The sequence below is a fragment of the Equus caballus genome, chromosome 31, assembly GCF_041296265.1.
Source record: "Equus caballus isolate H_3958 breed thoroughbred chromosome 31, TB-T2T, whole genome shotgun sequence".
NCBI lineage: Eukaryota > Metazoa > Chordata > Mammalia > Perissodactyla > Equidae > Equus > Equus caballus.
Genome location: NC_091714.1, coordinates 8,305,804 through 8,329,057, shown reverse-complemented (window position 1 = coordinate 8,329,057; position 23,254 = coordinate 8,305,804). Strand labels below are relative to the sequence as shown.

The following is a 23,254-nucleotide window of genomic DNA, read 5'->3' as shown; positions in this document are numbered from 1 at the left end:
TGCCTGGTACAGTTCTATCAATACTCACTACTGAATTCAGCAACATCTCTTCTGAGTAGACGCCCACGACCGCTGCAGATGGAGAGAACTCCTCCCTCTCCATCCTCTAACGCACTTCTCCCAGTGGTGTTCGTTTTGTTTGGTGAGGAAGATTGGCCCTGAGCTAACATCTGTTGCTAATCTTCCTTTTTGTTTTTTCCTCCCCAAAGCCCTAGCACATAATTGTATATCCTAGTTGTAAGTCCTCGTAGTTCTTCTGTGTGGGACTCCACCACAGCATGGCTGACCAGTAGTGTGTAGGTCCACACCCAGGATCCGAACCGGCGAACACTAGGCCACCAAGGCGGAGTACACAAACTTATCTGCTATGCCACCAGGCTGGCCCAAGGTGGTGTTCTTGACTCCCTGTTCTCTTCCACCCCTCCACCCAATCCTCTGGCAAATTCTGCTCTATCTCGAAGCTACATTCAGAAGCCACCATTTCTCATCACTTGCTCTCTTGGCTCCCTGTCTGAACATCAGAATCTCCAGCTCGTGCTATTGCAACAGCCTCCTTGCTGGTCTGTCTGCTCCCCTCCTGACCCCTCTTAGGCTCTGCTCGTGAAGCACGCAAAGGATCCATTTAAAGCTTGGCAGACCAGGTGACTCCCCTGTTCACAGCCTCCACTGGCCTCCTAATCCAGTCGGCAGAAAACCAAATCCCTTTCTGTGGTGTACAAACTCCTCACCCCATCTGGCCCCTGGACACCTTCTCCCACCTGCTTCCTTCTTCCTGTAACACAGGAGGTGAGCCCGACACTTCCTGGCCGTGTGACTTGCATAAACCTTCGTGATCTCTCTGTGACTCAGTTTCCTCATCAGCAAATGAGGGTAATGAGACTCCCTATCTCCTAGGTGTGCTGGGAGAATTAACGAGATCATATGTGTAAAGAGCCTGGAGCCACAGGTCTTAGACACAGGAAACCATCAGCTCCCACCAGTTATTTTAACATGCACATGCAGTTCATAGGTCCTGCCAGAAGATGGCAGCCCTGCATCCTTGTTAAGTGTTTGACAGGAAAAGCAAGGTTCTGCATTCCTTTCTCTTAAACCCACATCTTTATCAGTAATACGTGACTGTTCTCATTCCAACTGGCTCAACGGCATGGAGGGGGCACCCGGCTTATCTAGACCCGCTGAGCTGCAGCCCACGCCTGCCTTTCTGTGCCCTGGATCCTTTTGTCTGGTGGGGAATAATTTGGGACTAGAAACACAAGCATCCCGTTGCTTCCCCGGGGGGAAGCTTTGTCAAACGAGGGGGTATTTTAATGAGAAACCTAAGCTGCAGCCTCCATTTTGGCACTGATGGGAAATGCTGGGATAAAACGGTGATTTCCTATCAACCCAAATCTCTTCTCCCGGTGTAAAGACCAGTATAATTGCAAAATGTCTCTAGTCTCCAAAATTATATAGTTTGGCCAAAAATGACACATGGGGGACTCTCTAAATTCGCCTTTGGGTGAGAGCGACTTAGCTGGTCCCCATCGGTCTGGGTGGCATCTTCCGTAAGGTTGCTGCTCTTTTCTTGAGACGGTGGATGTGGGGGTCGTGCAGGATACGGGGTGGAAGAGAGGAAACGAGCAGTGTTGTTGACAACAGCACGAGGGGGCGCAGGGAGCACCATGGGGAGCTGGAAAGACTTGACCTGTGTCTCTGCTCTGCTGAGCTCGGGATTCTTGACCTTGGAAAGATGACAGTGATGATGACAATAAAAACCCATGTTTACTGAGTGCTTACATGGAGGCAGGAATCACACTGAGCACTTGTGGGAGAGGGAAGAGGGCGGCAGAGGGGGCTGTGGAGAGAAATATCTCATCCGCACGCCTTTCGTCACCATTTCGCTGACGGCAAATATCTGTGGGTGGCACTGAAGCAGACCCGGTCTCTAATCACAGGCCTCTGAGTGATGCACATTCACCGGCAGGAAGAGCCTGCTGTCTCCAGGCCAGGGTGAAACAAGGGCTCTCCAGTGCGAAGGACCCCTGGCTGAGTCTTGATGGTCAGATAGGGTGGGACTATGCCTGCGCATTTTCAGAAGACCTTATCCCATTTACTGATGAGGGAATTGAGGCACAGAGGGGTTAGTTAAGTTGCTTAAGGTCACCCAGCTCATACAGCAGTCTGATTCCTGAACCTGCTCACTGCCTTCTCCTGCCCATCCCCTTGTGGGCCCGCTGAAGCATCAGATGAGGTAGGGCACGTGTGGGGCTCGGTGCAGGGCCGGGTACCTAGGTCTGCAGTGAACAGCGGCAGCCATCATTTGGGATCTCTAGGAATTGTGGGTATATCCTGGAAGTTGCACTCTCACATAAACCGTGAAAGAAATTTCTTACCGAGTCTCTCTAGGGCACTCTTCCCGATTTTTATCCCCCCTTCTGCTGTTGCCCCAGGACATTCTGGATCAAGTGGCACCCATTTCTCTCTAGCTTGCGGGGCCCTTTGTCCTCCCCGCCTGAACCCTCACTCTCTCCTCCTCGGCGGAGCTGGCCTGTGACCCGGCTTCTCCTCGCATAGGTTCAGCAGCTCCGTCATCTACCAGGGCCTCATTATGCACGTGGGCGCCACCAGCGGGAACCTCCACCTGGATTTCTTGTACTCTGCGCTGATGGAGTTCCCGGCCGCCTTCATCATCCTCATCACCATCGACCGCGTCGGCCGCGTCTACCCGCTGGCCGTGTTCAATCTGATGGCGGGGACGGCCTGCTTCGTCATGGTTTTCATCTCACATGGTGAGTGGTGCATTTTCGTCATCTTCCAGGTAATCAGTCGTGGGAAGAGTGTTTTGACTTGTTAATATGCCCCTGGAATGAGAAAAATGACACAGCCAGGGTGTTCCCTTTGTCTACAGCTGTTTTCTCTCTTTAAATTTTAAATTCAGGTCTAACATACATACAGTGAGCAAATTGTAAGTGTAGGAGCCAATGGATTTTTACATATGCATGTACCTGGGTACCAAGACTTAGATGAAGATATAGAACATTTCCAACATCTCAGAAGGTTCCCCATGGCCCCCTGACAATCCATTCTCAACCCCACCCCCCCCACCAAGGTTACCACTGCTCTGGTCTCTGTCACCACGGATTAATTTCGACTATGCTTGAACTTTGTACAAATGGAACCACACAAATGCACTCTTTGTATGGCCTCCCTTCATCCACTCATCATTACGTCTCTGAGATTCATCCATGTTGCCACATGAGAGGGTAGTTCACACTTTTTCGTTGTTGTGTAGCATTCCCTTGTACGAATTCCACACTCTTGATCCATTCTACTGTTGGTTGACACTTGCGTGGTTTCCAGTGTCTGCCTTTTGGGATTAAAGCTGCAGAAAACATTCTGAGCAGTTCTTTTTGTGGACACTCATTTCCCTGGGGTACAAGTCTGAGAGCGCATTTACTGGGCCTGAGGGGCGGCATATCTTTAGGTTTAGTAGATTCAGCCAAACAGCTTTCCAAAATGGTTGGACCAATTTACACTCCTGCCTGTGATGCGTGAGTGTTCCGATGGTTCCCATCCCCACCAACATGTGGTATTGCCAGTCTTTTTAATACCAGCCATTTAGGTGGATGTGTCCTTCGGTCCCTAATTCTTACAAGCCGAGATGAGCCAAAGCAGAATAATTTTAATCAGTTTTAATTTGAGTCCATAAATAGCCCTTCATGTTTGTTACTTTTGGAAATGTCGTTAAATAAATACTGAGGCGGATTTGCTATTTTCTCAGTTTTTACTGCTTGTGCTCTGCACTTGCTGGTTTAATAAGTCATGTTGGCTTTGGTGCAGGGCATTGTGGGAAATGTCTCATAAAATCTGTGTTCTCAAGAACCAGGCTGCATAGATCAGGCTGGAAATAGAAACAGGTGGAAAAAGAAAGCTCAGTTTTCTTCTCTCTCTTTGTGTGGGGAGAGAACAAACAGATAGGAAAAGGGGCAGAGTGTATCTGAAATTGATTTTACCCATTTTCTTACCCATCTCCCTATTTCTGGAATCTTGGTAAGGTGTAATGAATGGGCGGATTTTTTTTTTTTTTTGCAGGGGAAGATTTGCCCTAAGCTAATCTCTGTTGCCAATCTTCCTCCTTTTTTCTCCCCCCACCCTCCGCCAAAACCCCAATACATAGTTATGTATAGTTGTAAGTTCTTCTGGTTCTTCTATGTGAACCGCTGCCACAGCATGGCTACTGACAGACGAGTGACGTGGTCCCCTGCCTGGGAACTGAACCTGGGCACTGAAGTGGAGTGCACAGAATTTTAAGTGCAAGGCCATCAGGGCTGGCTCTGGGCAGACTTATTGTTTTTACAGTAACAACACTGAGTGCTGGGAAGGAGCCTGAGATCTGATACTGGTCAATTATCACCCGAGCAGGGCTCAGGCATCATGCCCTCTGGTCACCCCCCCCATCACGTGGGCAGAGCTCAGGCATCATCATGCCCTCTGGTCCCCCACCCATCACATGGGCAGAGCTCAGGCATCATGTCCTCTGGTCCCACCTCCACCTTCACCTGGGCAGAGCTCAGGCATCATGCCCTCTGGTCCCGCCCCAGGACCCTCCTCCCAGCTCCCACCCTCTCCACCTGCCTCTACTTGGCCCTTATCACATTAGGTGACAAGCATTCATTCCTTCCTCCAGGAAATCTTTCAAGTACCTTCTTTGTGGCCAGCATGTGTCCAGGCCCTAGGATCTCAGCAGTGAGCAAAGCTGAGACATTTCCTGCCTCATGGAGCTTACATTCTAGAGGGAGAAGAGAAGGGTGAAGGGGGATGGAGCGTTCATCCTCTGTGTGGTGGTCAGGGTGGCCTTAGGAGACCTGAATGACGGGGGAAGGAGGTCTGTAGACACCTGGGGAGGGAGCTTTCCAGGCAGGGAAGAGCAGTGTGAGGACCCTGAGGAGGATAGAGCTGGGCATTCGAGGAGCAGCAGGAATCCTAGTGACTGGCGTTGGGGGAGCAGGAGTGAGAACAGTGAGGTCAGGAGTCGGCAGGGGACAACCTCAGATTTTATCCCGACTGTGGTGGGAAACCCCGGTGGCTTTGAGCAGGGAAGTGACACAAGCTGAGTGCTGTTCTAACGGTCCCTCTGGCTGCCTGAGGGGAGCCAGGGCATTTTTCTGAGGGAGATGCTCTTCAGGTCCAGTGGAGCATCTCTCCAGTTTAAAGACCCCAGAACTTGTGAGCAAGGCTCTCTGTCTAGGTATCTGAGTGAACTCTTCGTCTGTTATCTTTTGGAAGCTGGTGGGAATGTCATCCTTATCTAAAGGCTCGGCTTGGGTTCCCACCAGGTAGAGAGCAGCACGAGGCTGGAGAGACTGTGTTGAACCTGGCAGGCGAGTTTGTCCCTGAGGCCACCGCGTCCCCTCTCCTTCAAACCTCACTCTGGCAGAGTGAAATGGAGCATGTCCTTCATGAATAGCCAGGATCTGAGGACAAGCGTCAGGATGACATGTCTGTGACCCCAGAGGCTTTATTAGTGAGCTGGCATGTCCCAGGAGCCACCGCATTTTAGTGTCTGGGGTAATCCAGGTGGAGGGGATGACGGTGCCCCATTCTTCGATCAGTCCCAGTAGGGAGAGGGCTTTCTGGAGCTTCGTGTAATCAAGACCTCACAGCCGTCTGCTAGGATGAGACAAGGGTTTGCTCCCCTCATGCTCATTGTCTAAGACTGTAGTGAAAGATGTTCGGTTAAAAAAGTGTTTGGAAATGAACACTAGATCGATGATGAGAAATCTGGTCCCTCGTTCCAGGACACGGCCTGAGGGAACTACCTTGATTGAGGACCTACTGTGTTTCAGGCGCTGTGTGGGCAAGACCACTACTGCACGATAATTAAGAAGCCCACATTTATGGAGTGGTCATGGTCGACATTTGACATACATTATCTCAAAACCTCACAAGGACCCATAAGCTGGGTATAATCATTCCCATTTTACAGTTGGGGAAACTGAGGCACAAAGAAAGAAACAGCTTGCCTAAGTCATGCGGCGGACAGGAGGCAGAGCCAAGATTCAGAAAGCATACTCTTTCCTCTGCCCAAAGGAGCCTGCCCACCTGTGTCACCCTCAAGTCCCCAAATCTTTCAGGACTCAGCTTACTTATCCCTGAAATGAAAGGCTTAGCTAAGACAATCCTCCTGGCCCTTCCAGATCTAAAGTCCGAGCTTCCTAATGTGGATGCTCGTGGGCGGTAACTCCAAGGGCACCGTCCCCACTTGCGTTCCACACGCTCTGTGTGTTTCCCTGCAGATCAGCACTGGCTGAACATCGGGGTAGCGTGCGTTGGCCGGATGGGTATCACCATTGTGTTCCAGATGGTGTGTCTGGTGAATGCAGAGCTGTACCCAACGTTCATCAGGTGAGTACCACTGAGCCGGCTGTGCGTGGGCCAGGCTCACCGAGGACCAGCATTTCCACGACCGTCCCTCAAGGCGCCCCCAGGGCTGACCGGTTTGGTCATTGAGATGGGGGTTGAGCATCCAAGAGAGGGTCAGTGCCTAATTATAGTAGAGAAGGTGAAACGGGAAGGTCACACTGTGCTCTGTACAGAGCATGCGGGAGAGAACGTGGGACAGGGGAGGGAGGCTGATGAGTTGTGTGGACTTCAGCAGCTCCACTGACAGCCTGGGACACAACTTGCTTAAACAGCAGTTCGTACTTGTCTAGTGATAGACAAAGCATTTCCAGACACACCTGCAGTTTAGCCCTTAAAATCATTATCCCTATTTGATATGTGAAGAAGCTGATGCTGAGAAAGAGAGAGATCTTCCAGGAGTGACACAGCTAGAAAGTGGCAGGGCGTCTTTCTGACCTTGAAGCAGGTGCTTTTCCCATGACGACACAATGCTTAGCAACAGGCCTATAAGACTTAGTGTTTAAAGTCAGGTTTTTTTGAGGTAGCATTTTCCTAGAGCACAATTCACTCGAAAACGCAGTTTGATGAGTTTTGATTATCTATGCATCCAATTAGCCACACCCACATTCAATACGGAGGCGTTTCCATCGCCTCCTGACATTTCCTCATCTCCCTTTGCAGGTCAATCTCTTCCCCTCCCCACCTCTAGCACCTGGCAGCCACTGATCTGATTTCTGTCCCTATGGTTTTACTTTTCCAGAATGTTCTGTAAATGCAATAACATGGCCGGTAGCTTTCTGCGTTTGGCCCCTTTCACTTAGCATAATGGAATCCATCCACGTTTCTGTGCGTATGAATGCTTCATTCCTTCTAACGGCCGAACGTTATTCCAGAGTGTGGATGATGTACCACAATTTTCTTATCCTTTTCCCAGTTCATGGACATTTCGACTATTTCCGGTTTGGGGTGATTATGATACAGCTGCTGATAAATATTCACTTACGGGTCTTTCATTTTTCTCAGGTAAAAAGTTAGGGGTGGGTCATATGGTAAGTGTGTGTTTAAGTTTATGAAAACTGTCAAAATGTTTTTCAAAGTGGCTGCACCATGTTATATTCCACCAGCCACGTGTGAGGGATCTGGTCGCTCTGCATCCTGTCAGCACTTGGTATTGTCAGTTGAAAAAAACGTTTGAAGTCATTCTTGGAGGCCATGGTCTTGTTCTGGCTTTAATTTACATTTTCCAAATTACTAATAAGGTTGAGTGTCTTTGCGTGTACTCATTGCCATCTGTTTCTTAGAAGACTTAGTTTAAATGAAGATTATTTTTATTATAAAAGTAATTAACTACTTTCCTTAAAGTTTTAATTCTGCCCTTTGTTAGAATTTGGCATATTTCCTTAAACTCCTCTTTTCCTCTGTATAAATTGTTTCTTCTCCCCATGTCATGAGACCAATGGTTTCTGAGAAATACTCCAGCTCCCCGGTCCCCTCTTACACCTGCACAGCTCTCTGAGACTCTCTGTAAGCCAGAAGACAAAAGGACAGCTCTGATTCTCTCTTTTCTCTTTCCCACCTGTCCTTTATTAAAAGGCCTCGTCTTACACTCTCCTTTGTAAAAGGTTGTTGGACTGAGGACAAAGAGATGAAGGCAAATTAAAGAGAAAGTCTACCGTTGGTAGTCCTGAGCCCAGAGTCTGAACTAGCCAGGCCAAACAATTCCATTGTTACGGCCACCAGACACCAGGCCACTATGGGACTGATTCCAAATGTTAACTGTCAAAGGTCTGGAGTGCCTGGTCCTATGTGGAGGAAGGACAAGTAACCCATCCCCAAGGATCCCTTGCCATTTGTGCCAGAAGGCTGCTTGATAAGGATTCTCAGGAACTAGGAAGGGAAGCCAGATGTTCAGAAATAACTTTAAATTTGATCCCCACGCACACAAAAGTAAGACAGTCATGAAAATTCTGGTATTTTCAATCTATGGAATCAAATCTAAATTGCCAAAAATAAAAAAAAGAGGATTATTCTGTTACTTTATAAGCACTTCAAATTCAAACAGTTACTATTTAAACCATTTTTACCCTGCTTCTTCTTCTTTTTTTTTTGGTGAGGAAGATTGGCCCTGAGCTAACATCTGTGGCCAATCTTTCTCTTTTTGTTTGAGGGAAATGGCCCCTGAGCTAACATCTGTGCCTATCTTCCTCTATTTTGTATGTGGGATGCCTCCACAGCATGGCTTGATGAGTGATGTCTAGGTTCATGCTCGGGATCCAAACCTGCAAACCCTGGGCCGCCAAAGTGGAACATGTGAACTTAACCACTATGCCACCTGGCCGGCCCCTGACCCTGCTTCTTATTCACGGGATCCTTCTTCTATCTGTCTGCAGCACATATTGTGAGAAACATTCTTTTGGCATCAATATGCACTGCCTCGTATGGAACAGTGTCTTTCCATTTTTACCTCCTCACTGTATTACGAGCTCCTTCAAAGCAGGAACTACGTACTCTCCTCCTCTCCACCTCCTGCAGCTGTTCTGTTGGTGTGCTATCCAGGCACCGAGTGATTGTAGAATGACTGAACGAAGTACCGCGGATCTGTGAGTTTAAAATAAAGGACCCAGTTCCCTACTTCTTCTAGCTTCTGTGTGCTTATCAAAATTTTTTCTTTTTTGACTTATTTTCGTAAAATAGTGAAAAATAGTGGTGTCTTTTCTTTCTCTTCTTGGAAATCACACCAAAGCTAGTAGAAAAATGAGAAGGAAAAAGAAAAAAACCTGCAAGTGCCATCTTTGAAACTAGGATGACTCTGGGTGACAATATGTAAGAAGAAGCGTTGTTGAATGTAATGAGGTCCAAGAGGGTCTAGAAGATTCCAGGGAAGCACCCCTGTGAGAGCACATTTTAGATAAGGGCAACAGTTTTCCAAAGTAGGAAGCGTATCTTGAAGGGTCTTACCACGCTCTCTCGTCTGGAGTAAACAAGACAGATGCAGGGGCTGGAGGTGGCAGCTTCCTTCCCTGATATTGCATCATTGGAGGTGAAGCAGGGAGGGTGAGGCTGCGAGAGAACATTCTGGAAACTTTGAGATAGCAGTGTGCTGTGTGGCAGGGTAGAGGAAAGCGACCCTACATAGCAAGGAGTTCTGCACAGCCAAGCCCTGGAGACTGGGAATAAGAGAGATCACAGCATCTGGTCACATGCAACCCTGGTCAAAAAGAGAATTCTTACTAGCCTGGAACACGGTCTGGTCCCCCGCACCAATCCTTCTGAAATGGCTGATACAGGAAGAAACCACACTGTTAAATGGTGAATAATAAATAAAGAAGTAACCGGCCCAGGGGCTATGCAAATATATCAGGAAATGAAAGGGGAAAAGGAACAGGAAAATAGATTGGCAAATGAAGAATTCTCACCAGAAAACTACTGTCACAAAGCAGATGAAAAGCATAACCAAATATACTACAGGTAGCTGCAAAATATTAATGAAAATATAATGAATATTAATGAATTTATAGAGTCATCTCTATAAAATAAGAGTTTAAAGCAGAGATATAAGTTCTTAGGAGACTATGTGACAAGACAATAGAAGAAGTCAAAGCCAGCAAAGGAAAGAAGTGATGAAGAAAAATGAAAACATTTGAGAAAGGAAAACAAATTTGAAAGCGATACACAAGAGGATTGACACAGTAAAGGCAGTCAAGACAGGACTAAGAATTGCAAAATAAAATTGAAATAAGCAAATACTTTAAAAGACTTTGGGGCTGGCCCCACGGCCAAGTGGCTAAGTTCGCATGCTCCAGTTTGGTGGCCCAGGGTTTCACTGGTTCAGATCCCGGGCATGGGCCTAGGACCACTCCTCAAGCCATGCTGAGGCAGCGTCCCACATAACAGAACTAGAATGACCTACAACTAGAATATACAGCTACGCACTGGGGGTGCTTTGAGGAGAAGAAAAAAGAAAAACAGGAAGATTGGCAACAGATGTTAGCTCAGGGCTAATCTTTAAGGGAAAAAAAAGTGTAAAAGGCTTAGAGGTTATGTGTGTGTGTGTGTATCCCAAAGAAGATAATTGAAATAACAAAACAAAAAGACTTTAAGAAACCTCTGGAAATAACACACTGCTTGAATCTATGCTTTGAAGTGGCACACTGTGTAACAGGAAAAGCTGACCCCGAATGAACAATATTAAAGAATATTCTAGTTAAGTGACTGTACTTCAGAGATAAAGACTCATCAGGCACCCGGGCTGAAAGTGTAAGTCACACGTCTAAGGAGAAACTCAAATTGATGTCATTCAATGAAGACAGTGAAACAGCACCTGAGATGAGCTCAAGCGGAGAAAGCATAACCCAATGAATTTTATCCAGTCGAACCCTCACTCCTATGTAAAAACAGCAGCCAATCATTTAGACATATCTCAAAGAATGTGGTTCCTATGAACCTTTTCCAAAAATGCTCTTAGAGAAAAACCTTTCAGTAAACCCAGTAATAAATGGAGAAACGTGTCAGAATTGTTGATGATGATCACTGAAGGTGACACTAAAATGAATGTGATTTTGGCTACCGAACAGAATGTAAATATCATAAATCTGAATATAAAGAAATGCTATAACTAATGAAAACTGGAAAGGGAAGGGGGAGAGAATGTTGGAAGAAGTGTAATACAGTGATTTCCTCAATACGCTGTCTCCAGCTTGGAAAAAAAAAGTATCATTAAAACCTGATAAATTAAGTAGTGTTGTAGGTATATTTTAAGATATAAAGGCAAACACTAAAAATAATGATATAAGTAACTAAAATCAATGCATGGAGAGGAATGGTTTGAGTAGGAAGTATAAATATATTAATTTTATAATTGTTCATAATAGGAAGTTAGTACTGTCTAATAAGATAGAGTAAGTGTATAATATAAAGTTATAAAGGTAATCATTTGAATGAAAATACAAACCTTCCAAATTATTAGAAAAAAATACACATAACCAACACATATTGAAAGATAAAAGACAGTAGAAACAATAAGAAGTATGACATGAAAGCTAATGACAGAATTAAGTCCAAACATTTCTGACATTTAAATAAATGTAAAGAGGCTTGACCCCCACAGTAAATGTTTTATGCTTTGTGGACCACATACTGTCTCTGTTGCATATTCTTTTCTTTTTTTTTTTAACTCTTTAAATATGTAAAAACCATTCTTAACTCAAAGGCAATAACAATGCTGGGTTTGGCCCATCAGCTATAGTTTGCTGACCCCTGACTGAAAACAAAAACAACATTGTGTTGTGGGATTTATAACTTATGTGGAAGTAAAATTGTGCAAAGTCTACGAGGAGAGAAAAGCAAGTGTACTATGGTCAGGTTCATATACAATCCATGAAGTGGTATAATACCATGTGAAAGTAGACTGTGCTGAGCTAAAGATGTGTACTGTACCTAAAGCAAACACTAAAAAATGAAACAAAGAGTTTTAGGTATTAAACCAACAAAGAAGATAAAACAGAATCATTTAAAACGCTCAACTCATAAGCAGGCAGAAAAAGAGGGAAAGGGTAACAAAGAACAGATGGAACAAAAAGAAAACAAATAGCAAGATGATAGATTCCAACCCAACCATATCAGTAATCACAAGAAATATAAATGGTCTAAACACCCAGTTAAAGGGCAGAGATTGTCAGACTGGACAAAAAAGTGAGACCCAACTGTATGCTGTCTATAAGAAACTTACTTTAAATTTAAGGGCAGAGATAATTCAAAAGTAAAAGGATGGAAAAAGATGTTGTAAACAGAGATGGTATAAGACTGAAAGAATGGAAAAGGATATTCTGTGCGAACACTAATCAAAAGAAAGCTGGAGTGGCCTTATTCATATAAGACAGAGTAGATTTCAGAGCAAAGACTATTATTAGGGGTGAAAAGGGTCATTTCAAGTAGTTTCTCTATGTTTCCTATCTAACTTTTTTCGTCCTCCATTCCTTAATACCCTCTCTCTACCATTCCCTTCTCTCCATGTAAAAGAAAAAACTCTATTCAGATCAACTAATTCTTCAATTCTCCAAACACCAACTAGGTGTCCTGTAATTGAATTCTGGCATTAACTACCTGGAATTAGTGCAGACCCCATAGGTCAAGGGTGCATTCCCACAAGACTGCCCCCACTTCAGAGACCAAGCGTAAGCCCCAAATTGTCCACCTGTACTTCTGACCAACTGGCTATAAATCAAGATTCCCATGACCTCCTCCTTGAGTTCAGTAATTTGCTATAATGGCTCACAGATCTCAAGGAAACACTTACTTACATTTACTGGTTTATTATAAAGGGTATAATAAAGGATATAAATGAATAGCCAGATGAAGACGTACATAGGATGAGGTCTGAAAGGGTCTGGAACACAGGAGTTTCTGTCCCTGTGGAGTTAAGGTGCGCCACCCTCCTGGCACGTAGGTGCGTTCACCAACTTGGAAGCTCTCTGAATCCCATAGTTTGGAATTTTTGTGGAGGCACCATTATGTAGGCATTATTGATTAAATCATCGGCCACTGGTGATTAACTCCATCTCCAGCCCTCTCCCCTCCCTTGAAGTTGGGGTGCACATTGTGTTTGCTCTGGGATCAGTTTGGAAAATTGAAGCATAAAATGTTGTCTTTTTTGTTCTCCACATTTTATCAGGAACCTTGGAGTGATGGTGTGTTCCTCCCTGTGTGATTTGGGTGGGATCATCACCCCTTTCCTGGTCTTCAGGCTGATGGAGGTTTGGCAAGGCTTGCCACTCATGTTGTTCGGTAAGACTCATGGGGCATTTATTGTTCCTTCTTTCCAGCCTGGCAGGAATACTCAGGAACTATTTGATGAGTGGATGATATCCCCCAGTGAGTTTACAGAAGGCGAGGATGGTGTCTGCTCTTCTGTTGTCTCTTTGCTCGCTCCATCACACTTCAAGGGAAAGATGAGATGCTATTCCTAGAAGGCGAGCCAGAGGTTTATGTCCTGTGGCTCCGGAGTCCAATAATTCATCCTACAGGACAGAATCTGAGAGACCTTTTGACCTGGCCTCCTGCTTTCTCATAAATTTGACTCCCAATTTTTGTGCATTTAATATGTAATTGCTAGAGGTTTGAAGATGCTAAATTATCATCCCTTGTCCGCTTCTGGATCTTAAGAATCCAGAACAGATGAGGCAGGAGACAAATGGGAATCAAAGTTTAGTATCAGCTTTGTTATTGATAAAGTTGGATTAGAGAAGGAGGATGCGACTCTGCCTTCTCTCCCCAAAGCTAGACCTTGGACCTCGAAGACCCTGCTTACCCACTTGGTGGAGGGAAAAACAGCTGCCCATGTGCAGAGAGCTGCCATGTCTGAGCCCAGGTGACTCCACCAGAGAGAGGGAGGAAGAGAGGGGGAGAAGGAGCGAGGAGAGAGGGAGAGGGAGGAAGAGAGGAAAATAGGGGGAGAGAAAAAAGGAGAGAGAGAGAGGGAGAGAGAGAGTGGGAGAGTAATGAGTGGCATACACTACCCACACATGTTATCTATGCTCCGTATCATATATATAGTAATATAATATTGATATGTAGTACCTATAACATATATTATATATAAAATGATATATATGTTGTTATATATTATAATAATATAATATCATATACAATAGTATATATAATATAAAAATTATACTATATAATATACTATATATGCTAAATAATATATGTGTAACATAGCAATAAACAGTATATATAATATATACTATATATAGTGTATATATATACTATATATACTATACTAAATAATATTAATATAATATTAATATATAGCAACAATATATATGATAATTTGTATATAGTAATTATAAAAGATATAAAATAATATAGTATATAATATAATCACATATATTATTTTGTTATATATTATACATTATAGTTTATACAGTAACTACAATATATATCATATATAAATTTGTTACTATATATGAATACTATATTAGATTCTGATAGTAATATAGTAGCGTGGTAATAGTCACAATCGAGTTTCGCATTGTCGTCGAGATGCCTGAACCAGTAAACCCACTAACACTCCAGCAGCAGTTGCCTAGAACCGTATCCTCACACAGACGTACAAGGAAGGCAAGAGCCCCTTTCTTACTCTGGCATTTCCCGGGTGGTCCTTTGCTTTACTTTCCGGGGTGTCCCTGATCATTTCACCGTCCCGCCCGCGTGCATCTGGGCATCTCCTGGTTAGCCGCCGTCACCCCTGTAACCGTATTACTGGCTGTGCTCTAACGCCTCCCTGTGAACTCTGTCTCGTTTGAAGCGGCCTTGGGCCTGATTGCCGGGGGAATGGCGCTGCTTCTTCCTGAGACCAAGGGGGTGGCGTTGCCAGAGACCATCGAGGATGCGGAGAACCTCCGGAGGTGAGCTCCGTGGTGCTCAGGACCCAGGGAGCCCACGTTAGACCCGTCCTCTGGCATCATTAACATGCTCCATTTCCTTTATCTTAGCGGTTTAGGAGAGCTTTTCAGACATGGTGTGTCTCTTGTATTACTCCCGGAGCCTCTATAGAGAGAACACAGTGTACTAGCCACTAACTTCACAGGGAAAGAATGGGAGCAGGAACACGCATTTTGGTTGACAGTCACTGTCCTTTTTCTTTTTTTTAAGATTTTATTTTTTTCCTTTTTCTCCCCAAAGCCCCCAGGTACATAGTTGTATATTCTTCATTGTGGGTCCTTCTAGTTGTGACATGTGGGATGCTGCCTCAGCGTGGTTTGATGAGCAGTGCCATGTCCGCGCCCAGGATTCGAACCAACGATACACTGGGCCGCCTGTAGCGGAGCGCGCAAACTTAACCACTCGGCCACAGGGCCAGCCCCCACAGTCACTGTTGTAAACCGCGGACAGAGAACCATTTGTCTGTGATGCTGACTATACAGCACCAAGACCCCCTGCTCAGCCCAAGAGTTAAAAGCTCTGAGTTGGGAACTATTTTTAAATCAATCTCTGTCCTTTTAGTAATTGTTGGCTCAGGTTCCTTAGTGACCTTCTTCACAAAGAAGAATGACTTCAAACTTTCATTCTCGTGACAGGGACCAGGGCTTTAATGGAGTCTCAGGTTCTACTCCTTTTTTTTTTCCCCCTGAGGAAGATTTGCCCTGAGCTAACGTCTTGTGCCAATCTTTCTCTGTTTTGCATGTGGGTTGCCACCACAGCATGGCCACTGATGAATGGTGTAGGTCTGTGCCCAGGAACTGAACCTGGGCGGCCAAAGCAGAGTGCACCAAACTTAACCACTAGCCACAGGGCCAGCCCCTCAGATTCTATGGTTAAAGCTATAGTAAAGGAAAAGAAGAAACAGTGCTTGCCGAGGTAATCGCTCAGGCCCCTGCATGGGCATGGGTCTATGGATTCCATGGTGAGGGCACATGTGTCCCTGAGAAGTAGAGAGAATGGTCTGTAGAGCCACAAAGACCTGGGTTCAAATACAGACATTGCCACCTCCTCAGCCACGTGACTTTGGGCATGTCATTGAACCCTACAGAAACTTAATTTCCTTGCCTGAAATATAGCCGCAAATAACACTTAATTTAGAGGATTGCTGTGAAAATTCAAGGAACTAAAGTAGGTGACAGTGACTAATCTATTGGTCAGCACATAGTGGATATTCAATAAATCACAGATTTTCCCCAGTCTTCTTGCCTGTTGTGTGATTTCCTCAGTGCTTCTCAAACTTACTCTCAAAGTTTGCAGAAGAATCACAATGGGAGCTTAATAAATGCAGATTCCCGGGCCTTCTAGGCTTTTGACTTAGTAAATGAATAGCTGAACCCAGAAATCTGGGCTTTTATAAGCTCCGCTGACAATGTCCATTCAGGCACTCTATAAGCCTCACTTCGGGAAATTCTGCATTTCTCAGGACTGATAAGGGACAAACACTCTATTTTAACTGTTAACACATTTTGTAGTTGCTGACAATATGCTTCTTTTCAGTCTCCAGTGGTAGAAATATACAGCTAATGTCAATTCCCTGATTTTCAAATGTTTCATTATCATTTGTTAATAGGCACCGTGTCATCTTTTACAACGTTTGGTTTGTCCCTTCACTCCATCATCATGACCTTTCTGCCCTGCCAGGGGAGGCCGACTGCTCCTGCTCTGAGCCCCACGCCTCCCAGTACATCCTCTGTGCTCCATAATACTCCTCACAATTTGTAATAATCACTTATTTCAGTACCTCTTTCTCCACTATACTAAGTCCATATGCAGTAGCCACAGTCTATTGCCAGAAGAGTCATTTCAATGACTTCTTCTCCCCTACTTTCCAGGGGAAAATGTGAGGGAATGGAAGTGATAGTAACACTAGCTAACATTTAAGGAGCGCTCACTGCGTGTCAACTTACCCAATCTTCTCAAAACCTCGTGAGGCAGCTACTACTGCTATCGTACCCATTCCACAGATGAAGGAAAAAATTACAGGTACCCCAGATTCAAAATGGAGCATTGGATACAAAGTGATGGAGTTAGGCAACACCACCACAGATGGTCTACTTCGAAAGTTGGCAGACTCTTTACTACAAGTAGTAAATATTTCAGACTTTGGGGCCATACTGTCTTTTACCACTGCTCAACTCAACAGCGTGACAACAGCCGTAGATAACACCTCAATCAATAGGTGTGGCTGGGTGCCAGTAGAACTTTATTTATGGACATTGAAGTTTGAATTTTATCTCATTTTCAAGTGTCAAGAAATAATATTTGGGGGCCAGCCCAGGAGCGCAGTGGTTAAGTTCAGTGGCCTGGGGTTCGCTGGTTCGGATCCCAGGTGTGGACCTACACACCACTTGTCAAGTTGTGCAGTGGCAGGCATCCCACATATAAAATAGAGGAAGATGGGCACTGATGTTAGGTCAGGGCCAATTTTCCTCAGCAAAGAGAGGAGGATTGGCAACAGATGTTAGCTCAGGGCTAATCTTCCTCAAAAAAAAAGAAGACGAAATAATATTTTCATTTTGAGTTTTAAAACTATTTAAAAATGTAAGAAACCGTTCTTATCTCACAGACCATAGGAAAACAGGCTGTGAGCCAGAACTGGCCGAGCGGCATGGTTTCCTGACTCCTTTTCTTCTTTGTCACTTGCCATCCTTGTTCTCTTTTTACTTCGAGACTTATTCCTGCGGACAACTTTGCAACGGTTTCTTCATTGAGACGTTGATGGTTTGTTTTGGTTAACTTGAATTTTTATTTCTGGTTGCTACAGGAAAGCAAAGCCCAAAGAAAAAACGATTTACCTTCAGGTCCAAACATCGGAACTGCCGGGCACCTGAGAGAGATGGTTCGCTGGGGACAGAGCGCGAGAGATGAAGATGGAGTTGTCATCTGGAGAAATGTTCAGAAGCCCTTATTTCTCTGTCTTCTTCCTCACACTGGCCCCCAAATCAATATCAATCTTAAAGAACATTAAATGTAATTTGTTTTATTTTATTTTCTTTCTTTTAAGCCCTGGCTATCTTTTATCTACTTACCCTTTCTGATGAGAGCCGTTGGTAGTTTCCGGGTACTTAATTATCTAAAGTATGTTGAAGAGCCAATAGAATTTAAATATTGCAATAAAAGAGGCCTCCGTAATTGGTTTTCTAGAATAAGTATTGTTTTATTCACTCTCTGGAAAAAAAGGTCTTTGTATCTGTAGGTATCTACGTTGGCAAAAAGTATTTCAACATGTAGATTTTGGGTAGGACTCTTGGTTTTTAAATATGGTGACTCTTCCAGCAAACTATAGCCTAATTGCATTTACATACGCATCATGGAGTAAAGCATGATCTTCATTTGAAGGCCAGAACCACCAAGACCCTGTTAGGGCACAAGATTCTGACACTTATGTTCCAGGAATATTTTATTCCATTTCACTCTTGGTTGTGGTTCTCGCTGGTGATTCTAGAAGGTGGACTCACATGCCAACAATGAAATATATCCAAATTATCCGGTAAGTATATCCAAAAGAGTTCCGTTTACTACTAGTTATGTGCTTTTTGAACCCCTTTGTTACTGGAGTATGCAAAAAACTTTGTTTTAAAATTTCTTTATCTATGAGACAAAACCACAGACAACATATTAGCCAGCCTTCAGAGGACCTTGGAAAAAATGTTTCTAATGTGCAGCGGAGGCGTGATGAAAACATGTGGTTGTGTTATGTACGCTTCTAGCCTCATCTGGCTGAGCTAAACGATGGCCTCGGGGACTTGAGATCATGGTGTTCAGTCCTGAGCAGTCCTTTGGTCTCTCTTTGAGAATGGACACAGGCTACTGGGAAACCTGAAGCTTCACCCTTGGCAAAAAAAGGCCTTGTTTTCCTAATTCTATTTTTTTTTTCATTTCTCTTGAAGATTGGCCCTGAGTTAACCTCTGTTGCCAATCTTCCTCTTTTTTTTCCCTCCCCAAAGCCCCAGCACATAGTTGTATATCCCAGTTGTAGGTCCTTCTAGTTCTTCTATGTGGGACGCCACCACAGCATGGCCTGATGAGCAGTGTGTAGGTCTGCGCCCAGGATCCAAACCAGCAAACGCCAGGCCGCTGAAGCAGGGTGTGCAAACTTAACCACTCGGCCATGGGGCTGGCCCCCCAATTCTATTTTAAAACACATCCAGCTACATGGAGGGGACCAGTGTTTCATTTCAGCATCTGCAGAGCAAAGCTTTTACCTTGGTCTCGTGTACCTTCTGACCAAGACAATTGTACTCTTTACTGGTAACAAATATGTCAATTTCAGGCTCTGAATCATTTCTTTCAAATGTGTATTACAACTGTTCTCTCTCATCTTCATTAGACTCTTTTGGCAAAACTTCTGAGAAAGGCTTTAAGCAAAGAGGGGTCATCATTAAGAAGAAGAACAACAAACTGCCTAGTGTTCTTGATGCTCTGTAGACAAGTCTGAACAAACTGGACATGTGCTGTTCCTGGAGGAGAAAGCACAGCCAAGGTTTACTTAAAAAGCACAACCATTTGACTCAGGACAGTTTGTCAGTGAAGTACATGCATCTGCGGATCGAGGGTGACTGTTTGCCTGCTCCAGTTTTCAAGCGGAGCCTGCCTGAAGCAAGCGTATTTGAATGTTGCCTGATGTGTCAGGGCTCCTTTCCTTCCTGCCTTCCTTGCTGTGGCTACAATGAAGTCACAGTCAATCCAGATATCGTTGGGGTGGAGGGGAGTCCATCCGGCAGTGCGAAGGCAGAAATAAGTTGGTCACAGAGACAGATGGTGTTTAAACACTTGGAAACCCAGGGTGGTGTGGCGCAGGCATCCACAGGGAAGGAGATCCTTAGGAGGGTGTGGCAGCAAGGAGCCCTATGGCTTGAAAATAGTTGCAATTTCACTCAATAGCTGAGGCTGCCTCTGATGTCGCTCTGCCCGGAGCCCATGGACCACCTCGTGTGTACTCCAGGCAGCTGGATTTTACTCTCTCATACATGATTTGTGAAAAAAAAATTTTAAGATTCCAAGAAGGTTGCTGTGGCTAGAACTAAGCACAAGAAAAGTTCAAATTTCAAGAAGAGTGGGGAAATGTTTTTGCCAAAGAGCTAGGACTCTCAGAGATGTCTAACAGGGCATTAAAAAGATGAAGATGCCTAAATATGGAGGGTTCACAATGGCAAGCAGGGACAATTTCAACATCATAAAAACAGTACTTATAGTCAATTGGAACAGGCTGATACTATAAAAAGAGTCATAATTCCGTGCTAATACTCAAAAGGAACAAATAATAGGAACTGTGCCCAAAAAAGCACATGAGTCTCTCTCTCTCTCTCTCTCTTTTTGCTGAGGAAGATTAGCCCTGATCTAACATCTGTTGCCAATCTTCCTCCTTTTGCTTGAGGAAGATTCACCTTGAGCTAACATCTGTGCCAATATTCCTCTATTTTGTATATGGGTGGCATCAAATCAAGGTGGCCGATGAGCATTGTGGGTCTGTGCCCAGGAACTGAACCCGGGCTGCTGAAGTGGAGCACACCAAACTTAACCACTAGGCCACTGGGCCGGCCCCCAGCACATGAATTTCTAATGAAGTTTATAAGACATTCTGTTAATTGTTCAATGCAACTAATGTGAGTTCTCTACTCAAGGTTAGATTAACACTCAGGTTAACAATCAGAAATAAGAAGCAGATGTAGACAGGGAATAAAGCATGTTTAAAATATATAATGTCTATGGTTTGATCATTTTAAATTAAAATGTTTTTGGTCATCCAGAATTGAAGTGACCTAGAAACCAAGGTCAAATCTTTCAGAAGCTCAATCCAAGCTGAAGATGATGGGTGAAGAATAGCGTGTAGACCCACTCGGTCCACAGGGGAAAGGTGACCTGTGCCGGGGTGGGAGGGCTGGCAGATAGAGGGGCAAGGTGGCCCATGGGCATTGCCCGAACTTTGACTCCCAATGCCAACATGTGGCTGCTACTGTGGGCTTGACATTGTGCCTCGGGAAGAAATAGTCACAGAATTATTTATCCCCTTGAAGGATTTTTTTAAAAAATGATATTTCAAAATGATACAACTTTTTAATTCATCCTGAAAAATTGGAAATTATGAGAGAGTTCCTTCCTACCTTATCTATCACACTCCTAACAGTAATTGTGGTCAGACCTTCAAATGGCACTGTAAATAGCAAGCCGGAACCTTGCAAAACTCTGAAAGTCTTATAGGCGCAGGCTCTCCCCACATCCTCCTGCTATTGTGGAGAGACTCAGGGAGGGGGAGCACAGGTGCTGGTCCACGTTGGGGCCCAGGGCAGGACACCCCAAAATATCCCACAACGGCACACTGATTATTTTGAATTAAAGTTGCTTCAGAAACAAAAAGGGCATTCTGACCCTCCTGGCTCTGTTCCCCCTGAAAGCAGGAAATACATCTCCCACATGGAAGATGCTCGTCCTGTATCCTTATCACCAGAGCTGGGAATTCAGGGCCAAGATGTCTGTATAAACAAAGCTTGCTAATTTACTACCTCAAGTGTAAACTCTGCTTAAATCTCTAATTACACACTTGGCATCTAAGTTTCTTTGTCCTATCATTCCTCACAAATTTGTTGTTTCTTTGCATAAAAGATGTATATACTGTCTGCTTTGTTTCCTCTCCAAGCATCATTTCTCTATGATTTCCAGTACATACATATTAAGTGGGGTTTTTCTCCTGTTAATCTGGTCCTTTGTCAATTTTATTATTAGTCTGGCTGTAAGAACACCAGATGGGTAGAAAGGGGATTTTCCCCTATGCTGACATCAGTGCAGGGTATGGGCCCCAGCCCAGAGACACCTGGTGAAGCCCATTGTCCTGTGACTATACAGCACGCCACTGAGGAAGTCCAAATAGTTGCCTGATCGTTGAATTGGAAGATAACAGACAGGTGCATGTAAAACAATATTTCTTCTTCTTTTTTTTTTTTAACAAAATTTGAGGGAATCATTTGATGATTATCCACAGATTATAATTAGCCAAAAGGCTAATGAAAAAGCACAAACCCTCTAAACATCTGTGACTGGTCAGGGAGGGGAAAAATAAGGTGAAGAACCTATGACCCAAAACAAGGACATGGAGAAATATTATCTAGGGACTTGGGAAATAACACTCCGGACCCATTGTCACATGGACATCTGGAATTGGGGGGTTCTAGAAGATTTTTCCTTTTCCAGTGTGGTCCCCGTGGACCCCCTGCTCCTGACATGGTTCCTGTTGTTCAAAGCTGGAGACACAACCCACTGTGTCTGGACCAGACCATTGGTGTTCCAGGGCCCAAACTAAAGGCTGGTCTCTTGGGATGAGACAGACAGATTTCCAGGACAAATGAGACTCAGGCTGACTCATCCACCCCAAAGGCTGATGTGAAATCTTGTTCTATGTTGGGGTTTTTTTTTTTGAGGAAGATTAGCCCTGAGCTAACATCTGCTGCCAATCCTCCTCTTTTTGCTGAGGAAGACTGGCCCTGCGCTAACATCCATGCCCATCTTCCTCTACTTTATATGTGGAAAGCCTATCACAGCAGGGCTTGCCAAGTGGTGCCATGTCCACACCTGGAATCTGAACCAGCGAACCCTGGGCCGCTGAGAAGCAGAACGTGAAAACTTAACTGCTGCGCCACCGGGCCGGCCCCTATGTCGATTTTGTTCTAAAGGACAGTCGTGCAATATTAGACCACCCTATCCATGGGAAAAAACTAGGCAATTCTAAGTTTTGGTGCAGGAATCTGGTTAATTTAGTTAAAGTAGCATATTTTCTGCCAGTACCTCTGTACCTACATTAATGGTGGGTTAAAGGAAAATGGTGCACCTGGTAACAACAAAAAATCAATGCCACAGAAATACAGTGAAGGAATTATTGGCCCATCTGATGGGGACAGTGAAAAATGTTCTTGCCTGGATTTTGTTGGGTCATTACAGGATTAATCATCATTTTGGGGCTGCACAACCAGACCCTCCCCCACATACTTTTATTTTGGGGCTGCACAGCCAGACCCTCACCCGCATACTTTTATTTTGTCTTGGGTAGATGAAGGCCAAAATCAAGGGATACTGTGCCTCGAGAAATCTCTTACCTGCTTCCATCCATTGATCCATCCATCAACCCAATCATCTACCATTAATTCATTTAGCAGTCATTACTTGACCATCTGTTACGTGCCAGACACAGTTTTAGGTACTGGGGATTCAGTTAGTGAAGAAGATAGGAAGACCTTTTGTTCTTAGAAAACTTAAATTCTAGTTGGGGGAGACAGACTAGAAACAAATAAATGAACGATTGAAGGAATTTCAGAAGGAAATAGTCACACAGGGTGATGGGGTACAGAAAAACGCCATGCATCCCCCCAGGGCTAATTTAGCTTAAGTAATTGTGTAATAA

At 44.4% G+C, this 23,254-nt stretch overlaps 1 protein-coding gene across 4 annotated transcripts in view; it reads left to right on the top strand.

Moving 5' to 3' along the window:
* Nucleotides 1–17,994, top strand: part of SLC22A1 (solute carrier family 22 member 1) — a 33,017-nt gene extending 15,023 nt beyond the window's left edge. For all 4 annotated transcript variants that reach the window (XM_014738144.3, XM_014738145.3, XM_001491414.7 and 1 more), the window contains exons 8-12: nt 2,554–2,768; nt 6,276–6,384; nt 13,052–13,164; nt 14,687–14,786; nt 17,627–17,994. In XM_014738144.3, the coding sequence (XP_014593630.3) occupies nt 2,554–2,768; nt 6,276–6,384; nt 13,052–13,164; nt 14,687–14,786; nt 17,627–17,693 (604 nt within the window). In that variant the 3' untranslated portion in view covers nt 17,694–17,994. The remainder of the gene's footprint in view (nt 1–2,553; nt 2,769–6,275; nt 6,385–13,051; nt 13,165–14,686; nt 14,787–17,626) is intronic.
* The last annotated feature ends 5,260 nt before the right edge of the window (nt 17,995–23,254 follow it).